At 36.7% G+C, this 26,520-nt stretch overlaps 1 protein-coding gene across 1 annotated transcript in view; it reads left to right on the forward strand.

The window, feature by feature from the left end:
• Nucleotides 1-26,520, forward strand: part of METTL15 (methyltransferase like 15) — a 168,672-nt gene that overhangs the window by 114,881 nt on the left and 27,271 nt on the right. The window contains exons 5-6 of the mRNA XM_006091602.3: nt 16,559-16,750; nt 20,609-20,787. Of these exons, the coding sequence (XP_006091664.1) occupies nt 16,559-16,750; nt 20,609-20,787 (371 nt within the window). The remainder of the gene's footprint in view (nt 1-16,558; nt 16,751-20,608; nt 20,788-26,520) is intronic.

Raw genomic sequence — 26,520 nt, forward strand, 5'->3', positions numbered from 1 at the left:
ATTTACAGAGGCAATGAATTTTTCTCCCACTGAACTTAAAAACAAGCAATGAAATTCCACTAAAATCTCACACTATCCATTTTAAGTTTTAATGAACATTTTTCAAGAGGTCAGAAAGGCCATGTTTTCTTTTCCTTAGAATAAAACCATTAGCTCTTTGCCATAATCTTCTTGTCATATTACATAATGACCATGCTGAGGTTTGAAGCTAATGAGAACTGCCATCAGGAGAAAGATGCACATGCCTTTTCCTTCTCTGGATACACCACTTGAATATGCTAGTGAGCACTCAGTTTTGCTAGAAAATTCTATATGTCTTCCTAGGGCATCGGTTTGGCTAAGGTCAACATTGTTTTACAATTAAATATTATTTTATATGAAAATAAATGCAGGTATATCAGAGTAGGTAAAATGCATATTAATTAAAAAATTCAAATGTCAGACTTAATTATCTGAATTTTGAGCTAATGATTGCTCTCTTTATTTGAAAAACACTGCTGACTTCCATCAGACATTTTCTATTTATTTATTTATTTAATTTTTAATATATTTTTATTGATTTTAGAGAGGAAGGGAGAGGAAGATAGAGATAGAAACATCAATGAGAAGAGAAAATCATTGATCGACTGCCTCCTGCACACCCCACAGTGGGGATCGAGCCTGCAACCTGGGTATGTGCCCTGACCAGGAATTGAACCATGACCTCCTGGTTCATAAGTTGATGCTCAACCAATGAGTCACACCAGCTGGGCTTCCCTTTATTTTTAAGTACTTGGTTATACTTAGTGATTTTATTTATTTATTTAAAACTTAATTTAAGGTGCCATTTTATCTATCAAAAGAGACTAGGGTGATTTGGTCATTATAGACATACACACTTGGAGTTAGGCCAGTTCATGTGTGACAGGTTAGTACCCCCACACCACTTTCTTTGTGCTGGAGACCTGGCTGCTGGAATTTCTCTCTTCCCTCTGGGAGGGAGAGGCATACACACCTACTTCCCAAGTCTCAGTGTTCCTAGTAGCTTTCATCCCTCACCTTATATGCAACCATTTTCCTTTACTATAATAGTAAACATTTAATTTATCTTTCTCATTTACTTTATGCTTGTTGTGTATATCCTATATAATAAAAGGCTAATATGCAAATCGACCGAATGGTGGAACGACTGGTCTCTATGACGCTCATTGACCACCAGGGGGCAGACACTCAACCCAGGAGCTGCCCCCGGTAGTCAGTGCATTCCCACAGGGGGAGCGCCGCTTAGCCAGAAGCTGGGCTCCACGGCAGTGCTAAGGACCCCTTAGGGGATGTCCACCTTCTGGCTGACATCATTCGGACATCCATCAGTCAGACATCCCTCGAGGGCTCCCATACTGTGAGAGGGCGTGGGCTGGGCTGAAGGGGACCCCCCCAACCCCCACCACCAAGTGCATGAATTTTGTGCACCGGGCCTCTAGTTTAGTTTATAAAAACTATCATCAGCCTCAAGAGTTTACCATTCCTCATGGGTACAAATGCCTAAACCTCTTTTATTTTGGGCTGTATTTAAGCATTGCTCCTTAGAAAGCGCTATCAATGAGAGCACTCAGGAAAATCCCCCATATACAGCATACTTGTCTTGATGTTTAAAATTGGTAATTAAACACCCATAATTTCAGATGATTGTGATATTCACTCTTAATTAGATACCTCTAGATTAAATGATTTGGCCCTTTCAGATCTGGATAAAGGCAGTCATCCAAGCACCCTGAATCAACAATGCCAAACATTCAAAACAATTAATGTTGAAGTCGTGATAGAATTTCCTGAATAACTGATAGAATCAATGGTATATTTTGGCAGTGTATATGCATGGCAATTATTTAGAGACTGAATTCATCTAAATTACTTCCAGAAGATGTAAGTTTTAGAAAGTGCTGCCCAGAAAGATGGACATTTCTCATTCCAGTTGTCACACTAAGCTTTCTAGAAAATTAGGTAAGAAGGTAGAATGGAGTGAAGTTATCTACCATACAGGAGCCAAACATATTATAAATCAAGGAAGGAGCATCTTAAAGGCTATTTTGCAATTGCAATCTGATAATTGTTACCTAGAGAAACACAGACTGTATGTAAAAGAAGTCTTTCTATGTACAAAATAAAATGCCCTTTTTCTGGGACATTTTGAAGAATACTCCAAAATGGAATTTTGTTTAAATAGTATTGTGATTGGAATTGGACTGGTGACCCTTCGGTGCATGGGATGATGCTCAACCAACAGAGCCACACCAGCCAGGCCACATGCCCGGGTTCGGTCCCCAGTCAGGGTGTGTGCTGCAAGCAACTGATTGTTTCACTCCCACGTGGATGTTTCTCTTACCATCTCCCTTCCTCTATAAAATAAATAAAACCATATTAATTCATATTGTGATTGTAACACCACCCTTCAAAGTAAAGTACTTCAAACCTCTCTTCTTTAGTGAATTAAATATTAACCTTAACTGAGTTCCCTGGATTTGATTGGTATAAATTGTGAGTTTTATTTCCTGTCTTAATAGAACATGATAGCATTTTTTTTCTTTTTAAGTACTTCCATGATATTGTGGGTGGCAAGATATTATAAACTTAAAATACACTTTTTTAAATGAATTGTCTGTGGTTATAAGGTGGGTCCAGGAAGGTTGTCATAACTCTTAAAAATGTGAAAAATTCACATCTAAAATTTATGTTCTCATAACAATTGCATAGAATTAAACTTATGGGATACACACTATATAACTATTTCTTCCTCCAAGGCCTGTATCTTACTATGTACCTTACATTTCTTCCTTAGTATTTTGATTACATGTATGTATATTGGAAAAAACATTGAGTTATTACTAAGTGTTCTCATTTTTGATGCCTTAAAAATATATTAATGTCTCCCAAAATTATCACCATCTTTATCCAAAAAAAGTTTGTTGCACACTTATAGTTTTTTAGATGCTGCACATAAAAAAAGTATGACATGGTCCATATGACCCTAAAGAAACTTAGGTTTTTGTTTCAGAGACATCAGGATACATACATAAAAAGATAAATAATATTAAAAAGTAGCATGGAGTATGTGCCAAATGAATCAGTAAGCTCTATCACAGTCTAGAAGAAGAAATTATCACCAAGCATTGAACAGTACAGTATTTGTATGACAGAGAAAGGGAGAGGGAAAGGAAGAGAACAAATAGAATGAATATTAATTTGGGAGAATAGGATTTATGCACTGAGGATATAGATGTTTTTAGTGAGATGTTTTCTGTATGCTATAGACAGAATTAGAAGTCTTTGAATATATCGATTTTGATTGTCTCCTGGTCCATAAATTCTGTAATCATTGGGATTTTATCTATTTTATTTGTTTGTATCACAGGTGTCTAGAACAGTGCCTGACATTTAGTAGTTGCTCAGTAGGTATTCATTTGTTATTCTTTTTTGTAGTTGAGCACTAGCCATTAATTTCTGAGCTATTTTTATAACTCACAGTAGCCATAGGATTATCTATTACCTCCTTGTGAGTGGAAAAGTTATGAGGCTTTCCAGAACAGGGGAAGATTACTCTACTGAATAAATTTTGAAAGGATTACTGAGAGATAGAAATACAGTTGCATTTTATCATTTCTGAAATGTTTCAATGTGTGAGTTGTGAATCAATGACTAAATCAATTTTTAAAAAGTATTTCCTGAAGGGAAAGAAAATGGCCAGTAAAGATAATTCTATCAAAGATTTTGAGCAAGGATATCTTTAAATGATGTTTAAAAGTGATCATAATTAATATGAAAATTAAAATAGCTTGGATATATATACATATATATATATATATATATATATATATATATATATATATATACACATACACACACACACACACACTGTATATAACTATGTCTTCAAAGAGCTCTGTGTAGTATGGTAAACATTAACATATCAAAATGTGAACAGTTCTCAAACTATAACAGGGGCACGATAAAATGGGGGAAGAAATGTAGCCCACTGGGGCACATAAAAGAAGTTGGAGAAAAATTCTTTGTGGTTCAAAGGTCACAGCCTGTATGCCCTGTATTTGATGTGTTTGCGCAAATCCTTGCCATTGCTTCCAACTCCCAACTGGCAGTGATCAAATGATAACCAATGTATTTAAGGGAAGAAAAACAGCTTGCAGCAGAGGGAGAGAGGTAACATTTATTGAGGGCCTTCCTATGCCTAGGCATTTTTGTAGATATTCTCATGCACATTAATTATATTACTCTTTATAAAAGCTCTGTGAGGTTGAAGTTGCTCTGTTGTCTGCATAGTACAAATGAGGATTCTGAGTCTTGAGGGAATAAATAATTAGAAAGTTAATGATCTGATTCAATCTGACTTCAGAACTTGTTGAAATATTTCTGCTACACCAAACTGCCTCAGAGGGGAAAGATTTAAATACCATGAGATATAGGGAGCTGAAACTGAGGGAAATGAAATAACTTGTCCAAATCCACAGGAGTAATTAGTAGCAGTCAAGATTTAAAGGTAAGCCTGATGATGCTATTTCCCCTTTCCACTCTACCACTGTTGTTCTAGGAAGAAAAAAAACATTTGCTTGGTGATCTATATACATTGTACATATATCTTTCTATATTGTGTGCTCTTGTTCATTTTTACATTCCTGTGTCCAGTACCTGATAGATAATCCTTATTCAGCAAACATTTGAGTACTGAATCTGCAGACCTATAGGTATGAAGAGGTGACACACATTTGAAACAATTAAAGCATTTTTAAAAAAGAGACAAAATAGACAAATTTGTGGATCCTGACAAGGTCATAATAATGAAGAGTTAGAGTTCTGAAATGGTACTAAGTAAATAGAAACTCATGAAGTATTACAGTGTAGTGTTTAAGAACATATACTATGGAGCCAGAGTGGACTGGGTCTAATTCCAACACTTAGTAATTGACATGGGTAAGTGACTTCCCTCTCTGTACTTATTTCTTCATCTGCAGTATGAGTTACATTGTCACCTACCTCACAGGGTTATCATGAGGATGAAGTGATTTAATAAGTAAGAAAGCACTTATCAGAGTCTGGCACACAGAAAGCACTCTCCCAATGTTTGTTCTTATCGTTGCTTAAATATGAACTTCACATTTCATCCACTGTTTTGGCTCCCTCTGAATTGCTTGCGTGGGAGGCCTAATGAAGTGGTAGAAGCAGCCATGGCCCCTGATTTGTGCCTACAGACCAATAAAATTTAATGACTGGAAAATAGGTAGCACACTGAGATTTCCATGGACCAATGCTGATACTGATGTGAGGAAGACATGGATCCGCACGGTGAGCAGACCTTCCGCCCAGAAAATGATTTGGATTTGGCTCTTCTTATATTCCCTTGTGGAATATTATTAGCTAGGCATGCCCCAGATGCACACACAAAATGAATGATTCAATGTATGATGAAGTGAACCCTGGATTCAGTTAAGGTCAATGAAACAAACTTTAAGTATCTGGGTACTCTTCCTGGCAGCTTCTTAAGACATGTTAATATTGTTCTGCTTTCCATGCTCTGCTTGTCACTCTGGTCCACATGATCAGAGGTCTCTGCATAGCCATCTGCTAGTTCAGTGCACCCTCACATTTCGCTGCAGGGTTCTTGATAACGATTTATGATGGCCTAGTGCCGTGTTCGGCAAACTGCGGCTCGCGAGCCACATACGGCTCCTGGCCCCTTGAGTGTGGCTCTTCCACAAAATACCACGTGCAGGCGTGCATGTACAGTGCAATTGAAACTTTATGGCCCATGCGCAGAAGTCGGTATTTTGTGGACGAGCCACACTCAAGGGGCCAAAGAGCCGCATGTGGCTCGCGAGCCTCAGTTTGCCGACCACTGGCCTAGTGTATAGTTTAGTTGATCTACATCAAGTTGCCTTTGATGCTGATCCTGACATGATGCCTTGGTTCCAGTGACCAGTCCAGTTCTAATAACTTTCTAACTTACTCCCTCATGCCTGAATCTCTTCCCATATCCCTGTCCAGGACCTCAGTTTATTCACAACTAGAGTATTTGTTCTTTTCAGGAAAAGTCTGGCCAATAGTTAAAAGCCTCCGATTTACTGCCACATTTACTTGATAGTAATATGACCAGTTCCACACACATGGCTTTCTCACAAACCCCCTACAACCACATGCCACTCTCTCCCTGATTATCATGCACTAGTTCTTTCCAGACCTCTGTGCCACAGACTCCTGCTGGCCTCTGTTCTGATTTGTATTCTGGCACCAGAACCTAGCACCTTAGTCAACCACCAGCCACCACTGCATGTTTCCTGTGAAGATTTTAAGAGGAAGCTACCCTTTAAAGGACTCAATCAGCAGAGGAGAATCTAGAACAGTGGTTCTCAACCTTCTGGCCCTTTAAATACAGTTTCTCATGTTGTGACCCAACCATAAAATTATTTTCGCTGCTACTTCATAACTGTAATGTTGCTACTGTTATAAATCGTAATGTAAATATCTGATATGCAGGATGGTCTTAGGCGACCCCTGTGAAAGGGTCGCCAAAGGGGTTGCGACCGCCAAAGGGGTTGCGACCCAGAGGTTGAGAACTGCTGATCTATAAGATTGGGGGAGAAAACTTTTTTATTTTCTCCTTGCTACTTTTAATTTCACTCCTAAATACAAAGAGTGTGGTATATTATTTGCATGTATTCTCTTGTAATGTGTCCTCTTTTCATCAAATGGTGAAGTCTGTTTTCATAATCTTGGAATATGAACTGAGATATGACTTGCTTTGGCTAATGGGATAATAGAAAATGAAACCTACTCAGAAACTTAAAAAGTGCTTGCGAATTGGGGTTGTCCCACTTTGCTACTTTTGGATCCAGACCACTCTGGGGAAACCTGGGCTAGCCGACTAATTGCTGGAGACACATAGTCCAGTTATCTTCTTTATCCCAGCCAACTTCCCAACATGTAAGTGAGGTCATATGGGACCAACTGAGCCTTAATAAACTCACTATCAAAATAATCACCAACTGAGCACAACCCAAATTGCCAACTGACAGAATATGAGCTAATAAATTATTGTTGTTTTAAGCCATTAACTTTTGGGGTAGTTTGTCACACAGCAACAGTTAAATGATTCCGAGAGAAATGAGACCATTATTATTAGTCATTTCTGTGGACCATTTGTATGTTTTTGTCAGTTGTGTATTATGGCAAGGTAAATTACTGTACTTGAGATTAAAGGTATATCATGATGTAAAGTGTTTATTTAATATTTTGGGTTAAGATTGAGGAATGCTAAATCTTAGGAGAATAAAAATAATAGTGATGTTTTTCTCCCCTAATTTATCTTAGAGTTAATTTCCAAATGCAAAGTTTTTTGTGAAAAGTTGTGTTCAAACTTTACATTTTTAAACTTGTTTTATTCAACGGCCCAATTGTGTGTGTGTTTGTTTTTTTTAAAAAAATCTGATTCTACACAAATAACTCTTCTCTCCATGAAACTGAAAATTATTTATCCCAGGGCAACAAAAAGTGTCTTTTTATATCAAGCTTTTTGTAAGCCATGGGAATTTGGCATTTCTAAGGCTAAGATGGATAAGTACTCTGCTTGACTACAAAATGTTCAACCCTGTGAGTTGGATCCAGTTTATAATTTTGAGGGTAATCTATCCTTAACCCCTACCATTAGACTGTATGCAGTTAGAAGAATGATGAAGTTCTATGTCAATCCTAAATCAAATATACACAGTGCATAGTAGCTACTCTTACATCATCAGTCCCAATATATACTAGAGCACATTAGTCCTTCATAATAAAACAGATCCATAACATGTACTCCAAGTGCAGATGACTTGTCAGAGTCAATATTAACAATACTTACCATAGTCAAAGAACCTCAAAAATGGCCTTCAACAACTAAGGTATTACTGGCAATCTATTGCTAAGTGCCTTGACTTTACTTGGGGTTGGGTTGCAGAACCATTCTCTTGTGCTCTGAGTCACAAGCAGCATTCTACTTTCAACTGGGGGAGCCTACAGTAATGACAAATGATGATGACAGTGATCTGACACAAATTGTGCCTATATAGTTATGTCTACATATCCTACATATCCTGGTTTGGCTTTATTTTTTTAAAAATATACTTTATTGATTTTTTACAGAGAAGAAGGGAGAAATAGAGAGTTAGAAACATCGATGAGAGAGAAACATCGATCAGCTGCCTCCTACACACCTCCATGACCACTATGATCCTTCCTGGCTAGTTAACACTTTTCTATTACTTGTTTTATAACATTTGTAAATTGCATATGCAAAAATATTGAACATTCAAATTTGAAAGAAAGAAGAAGGGAGGGAGGGAGGGGGGGGGGAGAGAACCCGAGGAAGAAAGGTAGAGAGAAAAGAGAGAAGAAAGAAAGGCAGAAAAAAAAGGAGTGGGCAGGGGACCTGCCTGTCCAAGAAAATTAGCCACAACATAATTTCATATCCTATATAATAAAGAGCTAATATGCTAATTAGACTGGACAGTGGAAAGACCTTCTGGAATGACCAGTGGGTGGGGGGCCGGGCCGCAAGGCAGCCCGGGCTGCGAGGGCTGAGGCAGCCGTAGCTGTGAGAGCCTACTCTTGCACAATTTTCATGCATCGGGCCTCTAGTATGAAATAACTCCCCAGGCTCTGAAGTTAAGGCTAAGTTTTCAACAGATTGGTCAGTAAACTTTGTAGATGATTTCTTTACTCTGAGAACAGTCTAGTAATTCTAGAAACATATGACTGATGTAGCATCAGAAAACTCTGCCTTAAACACATGGTTTACTTTATGGCGTGGCCTCATGTTACTTTTCTTCCATATGATAATCTCATACTTGTATATCATTATGCTGAGTTTTGTACCACAAAGATTACATTTTTTTTTATTTACTCATAGTGAGGCAAAAAATTATATGAGTATTGTGTATTAAACAGTTATGTTTGAGGGCACTCAAGAATGCAAACATCTCATAAAATATTATTTTTATTTTACAAGTATATTAGTGTCAAGCAAGATAGTAGCTATAATTTATTTGAGGGTTTTGCTGCAGTGTAAAGATTTCTATGGTTAAAGGTAATAACTGATCCTAAAAGGATTATAGAAAATATGTAGGGCAGAAATTGTACTTAGGTCTGAAATAATTAAACGGAACAAAACTGCACTAGTACAGTTATGGAGGAAACAGGCTTAGCAGTGGTATACATGAAAAAGAATCCAGGGTATTTGACAGTATAAGTAAACATTGTGAAATAAACTCTAAAACTATTTTGATCTTTTTTAAAAAATATATATTTTATTGATTTTTTACAGAGAGGAAGGGAGAGGGATAGAGTGTTAGAAACATTGATGAGAGTGAAACATCGATCAGCTGCCTCCTACACACTCCCCACTGGGGATGTGCCCGCAACCAAGGTACATGCCCTTGACCGGAATCGAACCTGGGATCCTTGAGTCCAAAGGCCGATGCTCTATCCACTGAGCCAAACCGGTTAGAGCAAACTATTTTGATCTTGAGCTGTATTAATATAATAACTAGAACAAGAGGGGTAAGAAATTACTTTATTCTATACTGATCATTGTGGAATTTAGATCTAGGGACATTAACAAACTGGAACACATTCAGAAAAGAGCAACTAGCACAGTGAAAGAATTTTTGTATGGAGAATAGCATAAGAAATGAGTTGTTTTATTTAGAGAAAAGAAGACTCGAGGACCATGACAGCTATAATAGTTATGATGTTTTTCATCACAGGTAAAAGAAAAACCAACTCAAACGGGTTTTGATAATCAAGGTAATTTATGGGTTCATATAACTCACAAGTTCAGAAACAAGTTGGATTTTAGGTGAGGCTCAATCTAGCAGCCTGGTTATTCTTTCTCTCTACTTTGTCTTCTACAGTTTTGGCTAAAACTACTGCCACCCTTTTCCTTCCTTGGGTCATCATCTCTGCTGGTGATAATCAGGGTTGTGTGCTTCTTTCATATCAGGCGAAATTCCAAAAAACTTTGTTCTGCCAGTAACTCATTGGAAGAAAGAATTTTTCCTTCCAATTCCTAGCAAATATCTCTTGCATCTCATCAGCCAGAGTTGTCACACATGCCAGTCTCTGAACAAATTCCAGAGGCTTTGGACCTAGTGTGTGCAAATTAGCTTAACTTACCGGAAACCTACCTCTTCAACTGAGATAGTATATCCATCAGAATTCTCAAGAAAAACAAAATCAATAAGATATATACACATATACCCACACACAGACATGTGTGTGTGCATATATATACATATATAAAGTGATTTATTTCAAGAATTTGGCTCACACAATTGTGGGGACTGGCAAGTCTGAAATTGGTAGGGCAGGCCAGCAGGCTGGAAACTGACATGGGCTGATAATGCAGTCGCGAGGAAGAATGTCTTCTTCCTCTGGGAAACCTCAGTTTTTGCTCTTAAGTTCTTTCAGCTAATTGGATGAGTCACACCCACATTACTGAAGATAATATATTTTACTTAATATTAACCATATCTACAAAATACCTGACGGCAACCCTTAATGTGTGTCTGCTTGAATATTTGAGCATATCTAAGTTGAGGTAAATATCAGATATGATCAGTTTCTCCCAAAATAAATGGCTGACGTTTTGAGATCCTGTTGAAACAAAAAGATTGGCAACTAAGAGGAAGGTAACAAATATTCCTTACCATAGCTAATTGTAGATATGTGAAAGGCTGCCTTGGTTTATAGGCTTTCAACTGTTTTACATGGACTGATACCAAGGACAATAGAACTAGCAAGGAGACAGCTATCAACTAAAAGAGAATTGGCTTTAAAAAAAGCATACAAAACTAGTGAATTCTTATTACTGGGTGTTTGTACATGTTCTAGATTACTGTGCTACAAGGTCTAAAATTAAAGCCAAATATGTGTTCTTGATCTGGGGAAAACTGAGAGATCCTGGAATAGCCTAGCCATAAGTTCTCCCCACTCTACTCCTACCTACAAGCTTTCTTAACCAAATGACCCTCCTTATCAAAGGGATCAGGTACAATATCTGCTTATTTCTGAGTAGCAGGTGTCAGTACCCTGCCAGCCATCAAATTATTCAATAAAGTGAATCACATCATCCCGTGAGAACCAAGGGGACCCCAGCGTATAACCTCCATTTAGCTATGTGTGGCATGCGGTATTTTCCTCCCCTGGGCTGGGAGTATATGAGATTAATAGACTCCTGTCCATCTCATCTGTGCAGTGTCAGGTGCGCTCTATTTGGCCATTTCCATAGTCCTAGAGTGGGAATCCTTCCCTCACCATTGAGGTGAATGGGAGGTGATTAAAACAACGACTTTTCTCCCCCTACCTAGCAGCGATGGTGGAGAGAGAAAAGATTCAACATCAGTTAAATAATTGGAATGAATGATTTGTGAATTGCCCCCCAACCCCAAAATTCAATTATTTATGTTTCTAATGCTAGTATTAGCATTCAATCTGTATTTTCCAAATACAGACATACCTCAGAAAGATTGCAAGTTCACTTCCAGATCACTGCAATAAAGTGAATATCTCAAGTGAGTCACATGAATTTTTTGGTTTCCAATTGCATATACTGTAAATTTCTTGGTTTCCCAGTTTATACTGTAGTCTATTACGTGTGCAACATATTATGTCTAAAAAATGTACATATCATAATTTAGAAAATACTTTTCTGTTAAAGCAAAATGCTAACCACTATCTGAGTCTTCAGTGAGTTGGGATCGTTTTACTGGTGGAAGGTCTTGCCTCATTATCAATGGCTGCTGACTGATCTGGTCAGGTGGTGGTTGAGGTGGCTGTGGCTGTGGCATTTTCTTAAAATAAGACTACAGTGAAGTTTGATGCATCGATAGACTCTTTTCTTTCACAAACAATTTCTTTATAGCATGCAATCTTGTTGGTAGCATTTTACCCACAATAAAACTTCTTTAAAATTTGGAGTCAATCCTCCCAAACCCTGTTGCTGCTTTATCAACTAAGTGTATGTAATATTTTAAATCCTGTGTTATCGTTTCAATGGTCTTCACAATATCTTCTCCAGAAGTAGATTCCATCTCAACAAACCACTTTGCTTGCTCATCTAAAAGCAGCTCCTCATCTATTAAAGTTTTATGATGAGATTGCAGCAATTCAGTCACATCTTCAGGCTCCACTTCTAATTCTAGTTCTCTTGCTATTTCCATGACACCTGCAGTTACTTCCTCCACTGAAGTCTTAAACCCCTCAAAGTCATTTATGAGGGTTGGAATCAACTTCTTCCAGACTCCTGTTAATGATGATATTTTGATCTCTTCCTATGAATCATAGGTGTTCTCGATGACATCGAAAATTCATCTAAAATGGTGAATCTTTGTCAGAAGGTTTTCAATTTACCTTGCCCAGATCCACCACAGGAATCACTGTCTATGGCAGCTATGGCTTCACAAAATGTATTTCTTAATAAAACTTGAAATTCAGAATTACTCTTTGACCCATGGACTGCAGAATGGGTGTTGTGTTAGCAGGCATGAAGACATCATTAATCTCCTTGTACATCCCATCAGAGCTCTTAGATGACCAGGTAAATTGTCAGTGAACACTACTATTTTGATAGGAATCTTTTTTTCTAAGCAGTTTGTCTCAACAGTGAGCTTAAAATATTCAGGGAACCATATTGTAAGCAGTTGTGCTATCATCCAGGCTTTGTTGTTTTATTTTTAGAGCACAGGCAGAGAAGATTTAGCATAATTCTTAAGGGCCCTTGGATTCTTGGAGTGGTAAATGAACATTGGTTTCATCTCAAAGTCACCAGGTGCATTAGCCCCTAACTAGAGAGTCAGCCTGTCCTTTGAAGCTTTGAAGCCAGGCATTGACTTCTCCTCTCTAGCTGTTAATGTCCAAGGAGCCATCATCTTCCAATAGAAGGTTCTTCCTCCTCCATTGAAAATCTGTTGTTTAGTCTAGCCACCTTCATTAATTATTTTAGCAAGATCTGGATAATTTACTGCTTCACCTTGCACTTTTGTGTTACGGAAATGGCTTTTCCCCATAAACTTCGTGAACCAACCTCTGGTAGTTTCAAACTTTTCTTTTGCAGTTTTCTCACCTCTCCCAGCCTTCATGGAATTGAATTGAGAAAGGGCCTTGCTCTAGATTAGGTTTTGGCTTAAGGGAATGTTGTGGCTGGTTTGATCTATCTAGACCAGTGGTCGCCAACCTTTCGGACCTAACGGACCACCAGTGGTCTGTGGACCACCAGTTGGTGACCGCTGATCTAGACTATTAAAACTTTCTCCACATCATCTATAAGGCTGTTTTAATTTCTTATAATTTGTGTGTTCCACTGGAGTAGCATTTTTAATTTTTTCAAGAACTTTTCCTTTGAATTCACAACTTGGCTAACTGGTGCAAGAGGCCTATCTTTAGGACTGTTTCAGTATTGTCATTCCTTCCTCACTAAGCTTAATCATATATAGCTTTTCACTTAAAGTGAGAGATGTATAATTCTTCCTTTCCCTGGAACACTCAGAGAACATTGTAGGGTAATTAGTTGGCTGCTTAATTTCAATATTGTTGTGTGTCACAGAATAGGAAGGTCCAAGGAAAGAGTATGAGATGGGAGAATGGCTTGTCAATGGAGCAGTCAGAACACACACAACATTTATTAATAAAGTTCACCATCTTATATTGGTATGATTTGTGGCACCCTAAAACAATTACAATAGTAACATCAGACATCACTGATCATAGATTACTGTAGCAAATATAATCATAATGAAAAAGTTTAAAATATTACAAGAATTATCAAAATGTAGTGACACAGAGACACCAAATCAGCACATGCTATTGGAAAAATGGCACTGTTAGACTTGCTGGATGCCAGGTTGCCAGAAACCTTCAGTTGTTAAAAAAACAAAAACAAAAAAAAACACCAAAAACAGTATCTGCAAAGCACAGTAAAGCAAGGTGCAATAAAACGAGTATGCCTATAAAGACGTAGCAATTTGTTTATCTGTCCACTGTCAGTTACCACCTATCAGATCATTATGCAAACTATTTATTCATTTCTTTCTTTCAGCTCAAAGCTCAGAATGTCATGCCTTTTTAATCATTTTATTAATCATTATATACCTCCAAATAATTGGTGAGTGAATCTGAAAATAGCTGTCTTCATTAAAATAAAATAAAAACACACACACAATGATCCGTGAATTCCTTCTTAAATGACATAATATAGGGTGTCCCCCAAAAATGTATACACACACTTTGAATAATTATAAAAGCAGTGTTTATTAAAATACATTTCATTTTCAGAATTGAGCTAGCATCTGTTAGAGTGTGTATACACTTTTTGGGACACCCTGTGTATAAATAAAACATAAATATAAATTCCCCAACACTGTCAAAATCCACACTCACCCTACCCACCTGTAGATGGAGGGAATGAGGTCTTGGGAATATTGCCCAATTTTTCTCTTCTCGTTCTCTTTCCAAATGCATGCCAGTTGCCCTAAGGCTTCAGAAGAACCCTGAAGGCAGCATCTCACTTTGTGTAGGAAGGAGAATTAGTATAGCTGCAAGGTGATCCCAACTTCTTGCCATTCTGTTGATTTTGAATGCTCATTCACTCCAGATCCCTGCTGAGAGCTGAAACATTGCTTCTGCAAGATGGCATTTATTTTAGGTACAGTTTCATTCTTCAGATGTGCAGCTTCACAGCACTGCTATTGTAAATTATAGGGAAAATATGGAGAAAGTTAACATGGTTGGCTTAAAGATGTTTGACATCTTTTTCTGGTGATTTCTGTTTTATTTCTTATTGTATTTAAATTGGCTTACTCATTAAATTTATGAGACAATAATTGACATACATCACTGTATAAGTTTAAGTTGTACAGTATAATGATTTGACTTATATATACTGTTCCTTGGAATGAGAGTTCTTAGGGGTTACTTTCTTTTTAATCCTCACCTGAAGACACGTTTATTGACTTTTTCAGAGAGAGAGAAATAAAAACACCAATGTGTGAGAGAGAAACATCCATTGGCTGCCTTCCACATGCGCCTGACTGGGGGTCGAACCCACAATCTAGGTATGTGCCCTGACCAGGAATTAAACCTGTGACTTTTAGGTGCATCGGATGATGCTCCAATCAACTGAGCCACACCGGCCAGGGCAGGAGTTACTTTCTTAGCAGCTTTCATATATACCATACATCAGTGTAAACCAGTGATTCCCAAAGTGGGTGCTACCGCCCCCTGGTGGGCGTTGCAGCGATCCAGGGGGGCGGTGATGGCCACAGGTGCATTTGTTTTAACTTTTTTTGTATTACCTTTCTATTCTGAGTTCAATAAATAGTTTCATAATTTCAAACTTTAATGTTTCTAATTTACACCTTTCTTTACTATATTTTATGAAAGAGGTAGAAACATTAATACATATATCTTTCTGTTTAATTGCTATTAAAATTAAAAAAAAAATTAATTTCCAGGGGGCGCTGAGTAATATTTTTTCTGGAAAGGGGGCGGTAAGCCAAATAAGTTTGGGAACCACTGGTGTAAACTACCAGTAGTAATCAGTTGTACAAACATCCATAGTACTTATTTATCTGAAAGTTTGTACCTTTTGACCACCTTCATCCAAATTCCCTACCCCATCTCTTGCCTCTAATAACCATGAATCTGATCTCTTCTTCTGTGAATTTGGGTTCCTCTCTCTCTTTTTTAGACTCCACATATAAGTGCAATCATAATTTATCTTTTTCTTAATTATTTTACTTAGCATCATTTCATCCTTGTTGTTGCAAATGGCATGATTTTCTTATTTTTTATGGCAGAATAATATTTTGTAACTTCTTTATCTATTCATTCACTGATGGACACTTAAGTTGTTTCCATGTCGTGGCTATTGCAAATAATGCTGTTATAAACATGGTGGGGGTGCAGATAACTGTTCACAATGGTGTTTTCATTTCCTTTGGATATATTCTTAGAAGTGGAATTGCTGAATCACATGGCAGTTCTAATTTTAATTTGTTTTAGGAACCTCTATACTAGTGGCTATATTAGTTTACATTCAAACCAACAGTACACAAGAGTTCCCTTTTCTCCACATCCTTACCAGCATTTGTTATCTCTAAATTTATTCTTTTTATAGATTTGTATATGCTTCTTTTCCTGACACATAGATTTAATAATTTTTTAAAGAAAAAAATAAATACTTGGCCTGACAAAGGAAATTTTTAAAATTATCATCTTATTATATACCTTCACAAAAGCATAAAACAAATTGTGTTCATTAGCAAGAATAAAATTACATTAAATCAACTCTGGTGTTGGAACCAAAGATGTAGAGTTTCCGTACCCATCTGTCTTTATATAGTATTAAGCATGCTGTTGGCACTTAGTAAATATGTATGGGTTAAATCATTTAATAATAGGATGTGCTGCTTCCATTGACCATAGACCTTAGAAAAGACTTTTGTGTAACAGTGTTTTCTTCATCTCCTGGGTTTGTCCACAGTAAACAGATCCGAGCTATGCTAGGCCAGTTCAGCCAGGCCGAAGGCTTATTAATGAAAGCTGGAGTGCAGCCAGGAACGCTGGATGGAGTTCTTTTCGATCTTGGATGTTCCTCCATGCAATTTGATGCTCCTGAAAGAGGTTTTTCCCTTCGGAATGATGGCCCTTTGGACATGAGAATGGATGGTGGCAGGTGAGTATCAATAAAGCATTTCTCCACACAACAAGAAATCGATTTCTCAAAAGCACTCTGAATTTAATTTCCCTTTAAGACTGCAGAATTCCCATTACACGCCATACCCAACACTATCCATATATAATAAATCAGTTTTGTTTGATACTCATTAAAGCTTTCAGTGTTTCTCTAGATTTGGGATTCTGAAAGAAAAACCATTGCTGTCTACACAAACTAGTGAGGAGGATAACTTTCACACTGATTATCTTTTTTTATGGACAGTCGTGCTTTGATATGACCTTTTAACAGAGATTGTGACCCATACTTGTCAGAACCTTTTTGTTCTGAGTCTTAAACCTTCTTTTGCTCAAGTTGGCATTCATAGAATGGAGAATGTGATCATAAAAGAAAATAATAAAAATCTTTTAAAAACCAGTGACTAATAGTGAAGGTCAAATATTTTTTCATGTTTGCAGATTGAGGTTTAGCAGAGATACTAAAATCTCAAGCAAATTTCGGCTGTTCTTGATGTCTTGCTAAGGAGGATGCCTTCTGAAATACAATGAACAAAGCTTCTAGTTAATAGTAGTAAACCCCCATATTGTTAATGTAAAGATTTGTCAGCAAATTTTAGTGTGAGAATCAGGGTTCCCGAGATTCTCCCCTTAAGAACATGAAAATAAGATTGCCTTTGAGAAACTCTTAATATGTAATGGATGAGATTTAGAGTTGAGAAAATATCTTAAAAAGCAGGTAGACTTCCATTGAGATAGCATAGATTGTAACTTAGCCACAAATATTAACAGATCTGGAGAAAGTATGTGCTGTTCAGAAAGTGGGAGTTGATTCACATGAATTTATAGAAAAAGAAGAGTCAGAGATGTAAACAAGTGCATTGCTAATCCAAGTGGTGCTATGGGAGAGGGGAAGTGGTCAGTCAAATCATGGAGGCTGGTATGTCCCTGTGTTGAATGTGGATGCAACAGGCTTTCTTAACTTGTTGCCATTGAACATTAGAATCTTACAGCATAGTTTGGTTTGTGCTATCCCAATTTCAACAACAGCTTTTAGATCATAATAAGGTTTCATGCAGCAGAAAGAAATTAGCAGATTCAAGGACCTGTGGGTATAGCCCTGTTGTCAGGTGTAGTCTTCACTATAAGGCAATAAATAAATTCACACTTAGGTTAATATTTTCTTTGAAAGTCCGTGACCTCTGGAGGACTGATGAAATCCCTTAACCTATTAAGTTGGGGTGGGGAACAGATTCTGTATCTTGACTTTTTGTTGTTATTGTTTTTGTTAATCCGCACTTGAGGATATTTTTCCATTTTTTTAGGGAGAGTAGAAGAGAGAGGGAAAGACAGAGAGAAACATCGATGTGAGAGAAACACATCGATTGGTTGCCTCCTGCAGGAGTCCTGACCAGGGCCTGGGCCTGGGAGGAGCCTGTAACCAAGGTATGTGTCCTTAACCTTTGGTCCACAGGCCAACGCTCTATCCACTGATTCAAACCAGCTAGGGCTGTATCTTGACTTCTACACCATATAAATGCCTATTCTGAAGCCTCCTAGAAGCCCTCTGGCTTTCAGCGTGTTCCCCCTTTGGCCTTGTACTAACATTAGATAAAATAAAATTATGCCTATTATCCACTGAACTATATTGAAGAAAAAACATTTTTTATTTTCATACTTGAAAGTAGAAAGGTATTGTCAAAAATTGCTAAGTACATCCATACTAATTTTAGAACTGTCCGATTTGAGGTGAAATTCATACTATGGAATCTGAATTTATCATCGTTCACAAGGTTCATTCTAATACTCAGTGGTTTGGGCAGTTGAATTTACAACTAGGTAAGATCTAGCAGGGATTGTGTCGATTATGCCAAAAATGATGATTGGCAAATCCAGGAATGGGAAAAATCCAAGGGACATGGACAGGCATTGAGCTTCCCTATGGGCTGTTATACTATGTGTTTATGATCATATGCACCCTTAACTCTCTCAATAATTCTATGAGGTAAGCATTGTTACTTTCATTCACAGGTTAGAAATTGAGGAAATTGAGGCTCCACTATATTAACAAGCTTACCCAATAGTAAAGCCAGGATTCTAATCTAGGCCAGTTTGACTCTAAAGACCAAATCTTTATCCTTAAAGCTATTATTGAAGGAGCAAAGCCTATTGATATAGAAACCAGACTACCATGTAGGATGTTCATTGCTCTGGGGGTGCCATGCATCCAGGAAACAAAAAAAGATTTGAGAGAGGGAGAGAGAGAGAGAGATGGAGATGGAGATGGAGATGGAGATGGAGATGATGGCAAAATAGGGGACAAGCCAAGGATAAAAAAATTTTCTCCTGGAGGACCTAGGCATTCTAACGAGGTGCAATGAAGTATATTTAAGGAAGGATTTAATTTGATCCTCAGTTCTTAAAGATGTCATATCTTTGTTAAATTTCTCACAATGTGGTACCAACAATCAATCCAACATATTAACTACACGAGTAGTAACTATACTATTAGCAAAGCTATCTTTCTAATAAGTAAGGTCTCGGTTAACTCATCACTTAGAATTCCTGGATCCATTTTACTAAAGTAAGGTATGCTGGCATGGTCTGACAAAGTGAATTCTGTTTCCTGTTACTATGACTTATTTGGGCACAGTTTGATATTTCTTTGTCTTCTTCACCTGAAATTACCATCTAGGCTTGTTTAGTACTGTTTGCTGATTACCAAGTGTTATCCCATGATGTCTTTTGTCCTGGAAGTAGAAGCCAGTATTGTTAAATATTTGAAATAATACACATTATTATCATTAACATTGTTCTAGTTTTTGTGAGGGAGGCTGACCAACAGTATCTTCTTGTACAGTAGTCCTCCTTATCCCTGGTTTCACTTTCTCCCCTTTCAGTTACCTGAGGTCAACCATGGCCTGAAACTATTAATTGGAAAACACCAGAAATAAGCAATTCATAAGCTTTAAATTGCGCACCATTCTGCAGAGCAAGATGAAATCTTGTGGAATCCCACACTCTCTTGCCTGGGATGTGAATCATTCCTTTGTCCAGCATATCTATGCTATATATGCTAACCACTCATTAGGTGCTTAGTAGCCATCTGGGTTATCAGATCAATTATAGTGGTATCACAGTGCTTGTGTTCAAGTAACTTTTATTTTACTTAATAATGACCCCAAAGTACAAGAGTAGTGATGCTGGTAATTCACATACACCAAAGGTGCAATAGAGTGTATGTATGTATGTATGTATGTATGTATGTATGTATGTATAGGAAAAAACATAGTATGTATAGGACTTGGTTCTATCGTGGTTTCAAGTTTCTGGTGGGGTCTTGGATGTATTCCCTGGGATAAGGTGGGACTCCTGTAATGATTTTCTAAGTCAGTTTGTACTCCAATAATATAAGTAGTTGGTTATTGGACAGTCTCGGGTTTATTTAAGTTCCTGAGATTGAGACTCATTTAAGTATCAGTTAGTACCCTTGTTACTTCTATACAGAAAAAATGTTCAAGCAACAATTTAAGTTTTGAACAAACTAAATCCAAATATTTCTGCTATTTTAGTTTAGGGAAAATCTGCATGAGCAGTCACTTCTTTGTGAATTAAAGGTTAGTAAACTATTTTAATTTCCTGCTCCCTTGACCTTGATGAACCTCACACACAGAGTCCCCACTTGCTCTAATGACGGAAAGCTTATTTTATCCCTGTAAGATTTCAGTCTTTGACTTTAAAAACCTCAGAAGCTCTCTTAGCCTATGTTTGTATGCCTGACTTTATGTCTCAGTACTCTGAAGTTTCACCTCTTGTCAATGAAACTGACGTCAATGAACTAATTGGTTCTTCTTGTGCGCAGGTACCCTGACATGCCCACCGCAGCTGATGTTGTGAACGCCTTAGATCAACAGGCACTTGCATCCATCCTGAGAACATACGGGGAGGAGAGGCATGCCAAGAAAATCGCTTCAGCAATCGTTCAGGCACGCAGCATCTACCCCATCACCAGAACCCAGCAGCTTGCCAGCATCGTCGCAGGTACCCTCATTAATTCTGAACAGTGTCTGAGAGGGAGAAAAAAAAAGAATATATATATATTAATCCCCCAAACTCCCAAAGGGTTTCATTTGTACTTAAAATCATGCAGGAGTGAATCTTGCCTAAAATCTTTGGTTTTGCAAGCTTCCTCCCCACCCCCAACACCTCTCCCCCACACACAATTTTAAAATATACTGTAGTTTGCTGATTAGTTTAATAATAGATTTTTTTACATGAGATAATTTATCATTTGTGCCTACCAAGGTGAAGCGTGGAATAACAAGAGCAAAAAAATTCCTTGATTCATCATAGTGCTTGATAAGCATCCTGTATAAGATCTGACATTACCTTCAGTTTCACATTTCTGCATTTTAATATTTTGGGCGAAAGGAGAATTGCATTGCCCAACTGCTAAAATAAAATCCAGTGACTCATACATCTATTCTAAACACCCGGCTAACAAAGGGTATGTGATGTATAGGTTATTCCACTTGGTGAATGCTAAACTAAATCAGCCTGAGGGGCTTATTGAAACATTTCATCTTTTTTTGCTGTTTGCCACCATAAACCTCTTGAACCTAAGTCTAGCTAGGAGGCGCTTTATTATAGCCTTTCTGTTTGAAGCCAAAGTTGTCTCACAGCTGTATTTCATGATGAAAGTTTCCCTAGACAAAAATACAACTTCTGCAGTTGTTATTTCACAGAATTCCAGTGGTAAATTATTTGTCTTTTTGGACCTTCTGAAGCCATACATCTTTTTTATTTACCAAATGTATTAAGATTTCTTTTCAGTGGTTTCTCTTAAGTTAATTAAATAGCTAAAGACATAGGAAAAAGCTTATAGAAAGCTCCTAGTATTGGTTGCCTCTATCTTAATATTATCCATAGTTTAAGGAATAAAACTTAATTATGCATTTATTCAGATCAAGATTTAAAGATCATATAGCAATTGTCTTATGACATGATTTCATAAAAATATATTCTTAGTTATGCTAATAAAATATAAAAAGTTGACTAAATCTTCAATTTTTTAAGTAGCATACCTCAGGGCTCTTGAAATTTAACATTGAGCAACTTCCTTAAGGCAAGTAATTGCAAAATTCTCATAGGTTATGTCAACATAAAATATTTCATGAGATTTTTCCCCATAAAGAGTTTATACTAGCAGGCTAACATTAAATTCACCCTCATCTCGTCTCCCTTTCTTTTTCCTCACTCCATACTCACTCACATGTCTGCACCTTATCTTTTCCATCAGACATTAACTAGTTCTGTCTCTCATATTGAAAAGAAGGGCAGTGAGATGTCACATTTTTTTTTCTATTCACAAGTAAGTCCAGAATTTTATGGTGCTGAAAATGAGGACTTGAAATGAGGGTGTTCTAGAGGTCTTTCAGTGAAAAAAATCTTATCTGGTAACTGAAGAAACTGAGGCACAGAGAGTGTCAACAGTTTCTTCAAAGGTACAGCCTAATTAATAGCAGCATCAGTACTAATCTAGAGTTTGGAAGCTTGTGAATTTGAGGCATAATTGGGAATCTGCCTTTAAGAAATTAACTTTTCTGTCTAAGGTTCCTACTCAGCAAACTTGGGGAAATAACACTGTTTAGATAGGAGTTACATGAAGATGTAGAATAGAAACAATGTAAGTGTTTTCAGGAAGATATGATATGAAAAACATACTGGGGTTATGACAAATGATATAGTAAAAGTGATGATAATCATATATGTGTATATAAAACCCCATTTTAGTAAATTCCACTAAAAGATTTGAGTTCTCCCTAATGAGTCTATTTTTATGGCTCATATCAACCTCTAATAAAACTTTATTGATGATGATAGAATTCTTTAGTAAAGAGAAAATAGAACAATGAAATTACATTTTAAAGCTCATTTATTTAAAAAAAATGATTCAGGAGACGCTGCTATATACCAGGGCATTATACTGAGTACTAAGAATAGATTGGGGAGAGAATCAGATAGATCCTCTGTGTTCATGAAGCTTATAGACCAGTAAGTGACTGAATAACAACATGGTTTAAGAAGCCTATTTTTGTAGTGAAAAACCTTCTTATTTATTGTAGTCTGAAGTTATGAATGTGTGGCAAGTAGAAAAAGCTGATGCAAGTGTAGAATTATATAATATAGTTAAGTATATACATATAGACTTAGTATGAGAAAAGAATTGAATGTATCTCAAAAATTTGCATCTTCATTATACCTTGAAATTGTAATGTTTTCAATATTTTTGTGTTAAGTACAGTATTAAAATTAACTATACCTGTTTGTTTTTTAACGTTACTATAGAAGATAACATGTGGATCATAGTTTTATTAGATGCACTGCTCTAGATGATAAATATTGTGAGGCCACTGCTGTGACTTCCTTACTCATGACTGAGTCCACAGTGCTTCTTACAGTTTCCTCCCTAAGAAGGCATTTAGTAACTATTTTTTCAAGGTTAATGTATAAAATAAATAAAATGCACAGAGATCAGGAAGATTCTGCTGTTATAAAGTTTGTAGTCAGTGAAATAACATCAATGTTAGTAAAAAGTTGATGTTTGGTCTCATGAACCATGACTCCCCCATACCAATATGGTCTAATATCAACACTCAAATAAATTAGAAAATCACATTGCCCTCCCAGTACTTTAGTTTATTCATCTTCAAAGTGAAATAACATCTATTTCCTCCCTCATTCTTTAGTGATACTGTGAATAAAAGTAAAACTCTGAAAAAATATGTTTTATTAATTAGAAAGCTTAGAAAATGAGAAACTATACATATAAAAACTCTCAAGCTCTTCAGCAAAAAAAAAAAAAAAGACTTATGCACTTAATTTTGAAAAAAATGGCTGTGGTCTAGACTTTGCAGAATTAATGTATATTTGATTTGTGTAGCCTTAAAAACAGGATTGATGCTAGTCATCTCTTTGAGTAAGAAGTCTGATTTATTTTCCTCAATAAGCTGTCCATATTCTATGTAAGAGCTAATCTGTATTCTGTTGCTCTTTCCATTCTGTCGATACATCAAGGAAATCACCATTTAATCTTAATTGTTAAATTAAATCTAGCTTAATAAAATATATTAGTTTAACTTTTGGTTCTACAACTTACTTTCTATATAAACTTGAACAGAACTTCATCTTTCTCATCTTGAAGTGGAAGTGAATAATACTTATGATGATGATCATTGTTATTTTTGTTTAGCAAACATAACCCTACTAATTATTTTTTTCTTAAAATAATATTGATATTCACTCTCAGTTTCCAATCTGATGCCAAAATCAAAGAAATATACCAATCACTTTTCAGATCATTGGGGTTTAGATTCAAGTTCACAAAATAGATAATTAATTCACTGATAATAAAAAAAATCACAGGAGGCTTATAATATCAATTTTTGAATGAAAAAAGGAAATGGGGAAGCTTTTTAGATATATTTGACTATTGTTGATTAAAATGTGCATACTTATTATTCTTTGCCTGAAACTTTTATGTAACTTTTATTCTGACTCATGAACTAGATACATGGCTAAAGCTTAATGAACGCTTGTTGAACAAATAAATCAATAAAAAAAAAAAGATGTGTACATTCCCAGCCAAACTAAAATGAGAAAAAAGGGGGGAAAGTCTAAGTTGTTAGGTGTTACTGAGAATCAAGTATAGTCTGCTCTTCACTTTGAAGAGGAGAGATACCCTGAGCATCAAAGTCCTCAGGGAAAATTAAAGTTGCTTGAGGAATAAGTGAGATTTCCCAAGTCACAGACTCAAAAGTCCTTACATTCTATTTCTTTTATTTGCTTTGTGAACTTGAGCAAGTTACTTATGTCCTCTGATCCTCATTTACTCATTTGGAAAATAGGGACAGCTAATTCTTGTTATGACCATTCATTGGAAAGTTCTCTGTGAATTTTAAAGTGCAAATACACTGTATGCATTGAGTTCTCTTTTCCAGAACTAGAGCTCAATCAGGTGCACCACACAGAACCCTGAGTGTGGCTTTCTCCCCAGGAATACCTATCCATACCCACACAGTGTGATCAGTGATAGGCTGATACTTCTATTCCAAGCTGTTCTTCCTATAGGAGTTATGGGATTTTTAGCAAAGAGAATAATAATCATTTTCTGCATTGGTACACGTAAGGAGTATCTTTTTCACAGTAGCATTGGAGGTTCGTGCCTCAAGTTGTATCTGAAATCAGTCTTTTTCCAGCAAAGTTTTCAACAGCCTTCAAAAGAAAAAATAAAATAAAACATTCATCCTAATTTAGTGGAACATAAACTTTTTCCTGATGAAATTAATCAGACTAGATTACCATCCCTTTACTATTTCAATAATCTACATGTTACCTCCTCCATCTTCTCCATAAAGCACTCTTTATATTAGCATTTCCATGGTTAAGAAATAAATGACGATGTCAGAGAGCTCGGTTATCGCCCTGGTAGAAAATGGTATGGATGTCACACCTACTGTCGAGTTTAGAAGGCTCGCCAGTCACAGCTGCCACTGCCACTGCCTGTGCTAGTGCACTTATTCTTCTGTCACTTTAAATTTCTTGAGTTCAATCTGTTATACACAGTACGTGTTAGCGTTGTAACTTCATGCCAACTAAATTATCAAATGACATTTCATAAGTAAACTTATTTCTTATTTTAATAAGTAATCTTCCCAAGAGACATTCTGTACAATAAATCCAACTCAGAAGAGAATGAAATGTGGGGGCAGGGGGGACACAAAAACCTGAAAATCTTTCTTCCTCCTAAAAGAAATTTGGCTATTCTCAGTTGAAAGTGTCAAGTGAGGACCTGGGAGTGTTTCAATCCCAAATGGCGTGGCCATGCCTAATTTAATGATTATAATGGTAATATAACAATACATCATGTTAGCTAATAATTAGTGAATCCTAGGCACTATCCTAAATTATTTTCATGTGTTAACTCACTTAATAAGAACAACGACCCATCAGGCAGATGGATTTTATCCTTATTTTATAGATGAAGCACAAAAAGGCTAGGTAATTTGTCTCTTGTCAAGTAGAGCTGGAATTGAAAGCCAGTAATCTCACTCTAGACTCTGTGCTCCTATGTGTAACCCATCTCTAGATCCCTTACTGATGATTAGGATACAGCATGAACTGCCCAGCCAGCATTGCTCAGTGGTCCAGCTTTGACTTATGAACCAGAAGGTCACAGTTCAATTCCTAGTCAGGGCACATGCCCGGGTTACAGGCTCCATCCCCTGTGGGGGTGGGGGGGTGCAGGAGGCAGGCAATCAATGATTCTCTCTTATCATTGATGTTTCTATCTTTCCCTCTCCCTTCCTCTATGAAATCAATAAAATTATATATATTTTTTAAAAGATATAGCATGAACTGTTGCTGAAGAATGCTGACAGTTCTATCTTGCAGGATCTCACATACTCATGTGGGACACAGTCGTACAAGCAACTTCTGTTGTCCTGAGATAAGTACTGTATATAATAGAATCATGAACAAAAAAGTATGAGAACCAAAAAAGGGAACAATTGATTTTGATGTGGCAAAAGGGTTTGAGTTATTGAAGAGAGAGATTGGGTAGACCTTACAGACATTGAGACCTTTGAGTAGAGCCTTTTAGGGGGAGAAGTGATGGTTATTTAAAGAAAAGTCCCTGATATCCAATAGAAACTCATCAAGTGCAGAAATGAAAAGATGAAAGAACAAAAAATAAATAATCAGGTAGTATTTCAG

This window comes from Myotis lucifugus, unplaced genomic scaffold (assembly GCF_000147115.1).
Source record: "Myotis lucifugus unplaced genomic scaffold, Myoluc2.0 scaffold_92, whole genome shotgun sequence".
NCBI classification, from domain to species: domain Eukaryota; kingdom Metazoa; phylum Chordata; class Mammalia; order Chiroptera; family Vespertilionidae; genus Myotis; species Myotis lucifugus.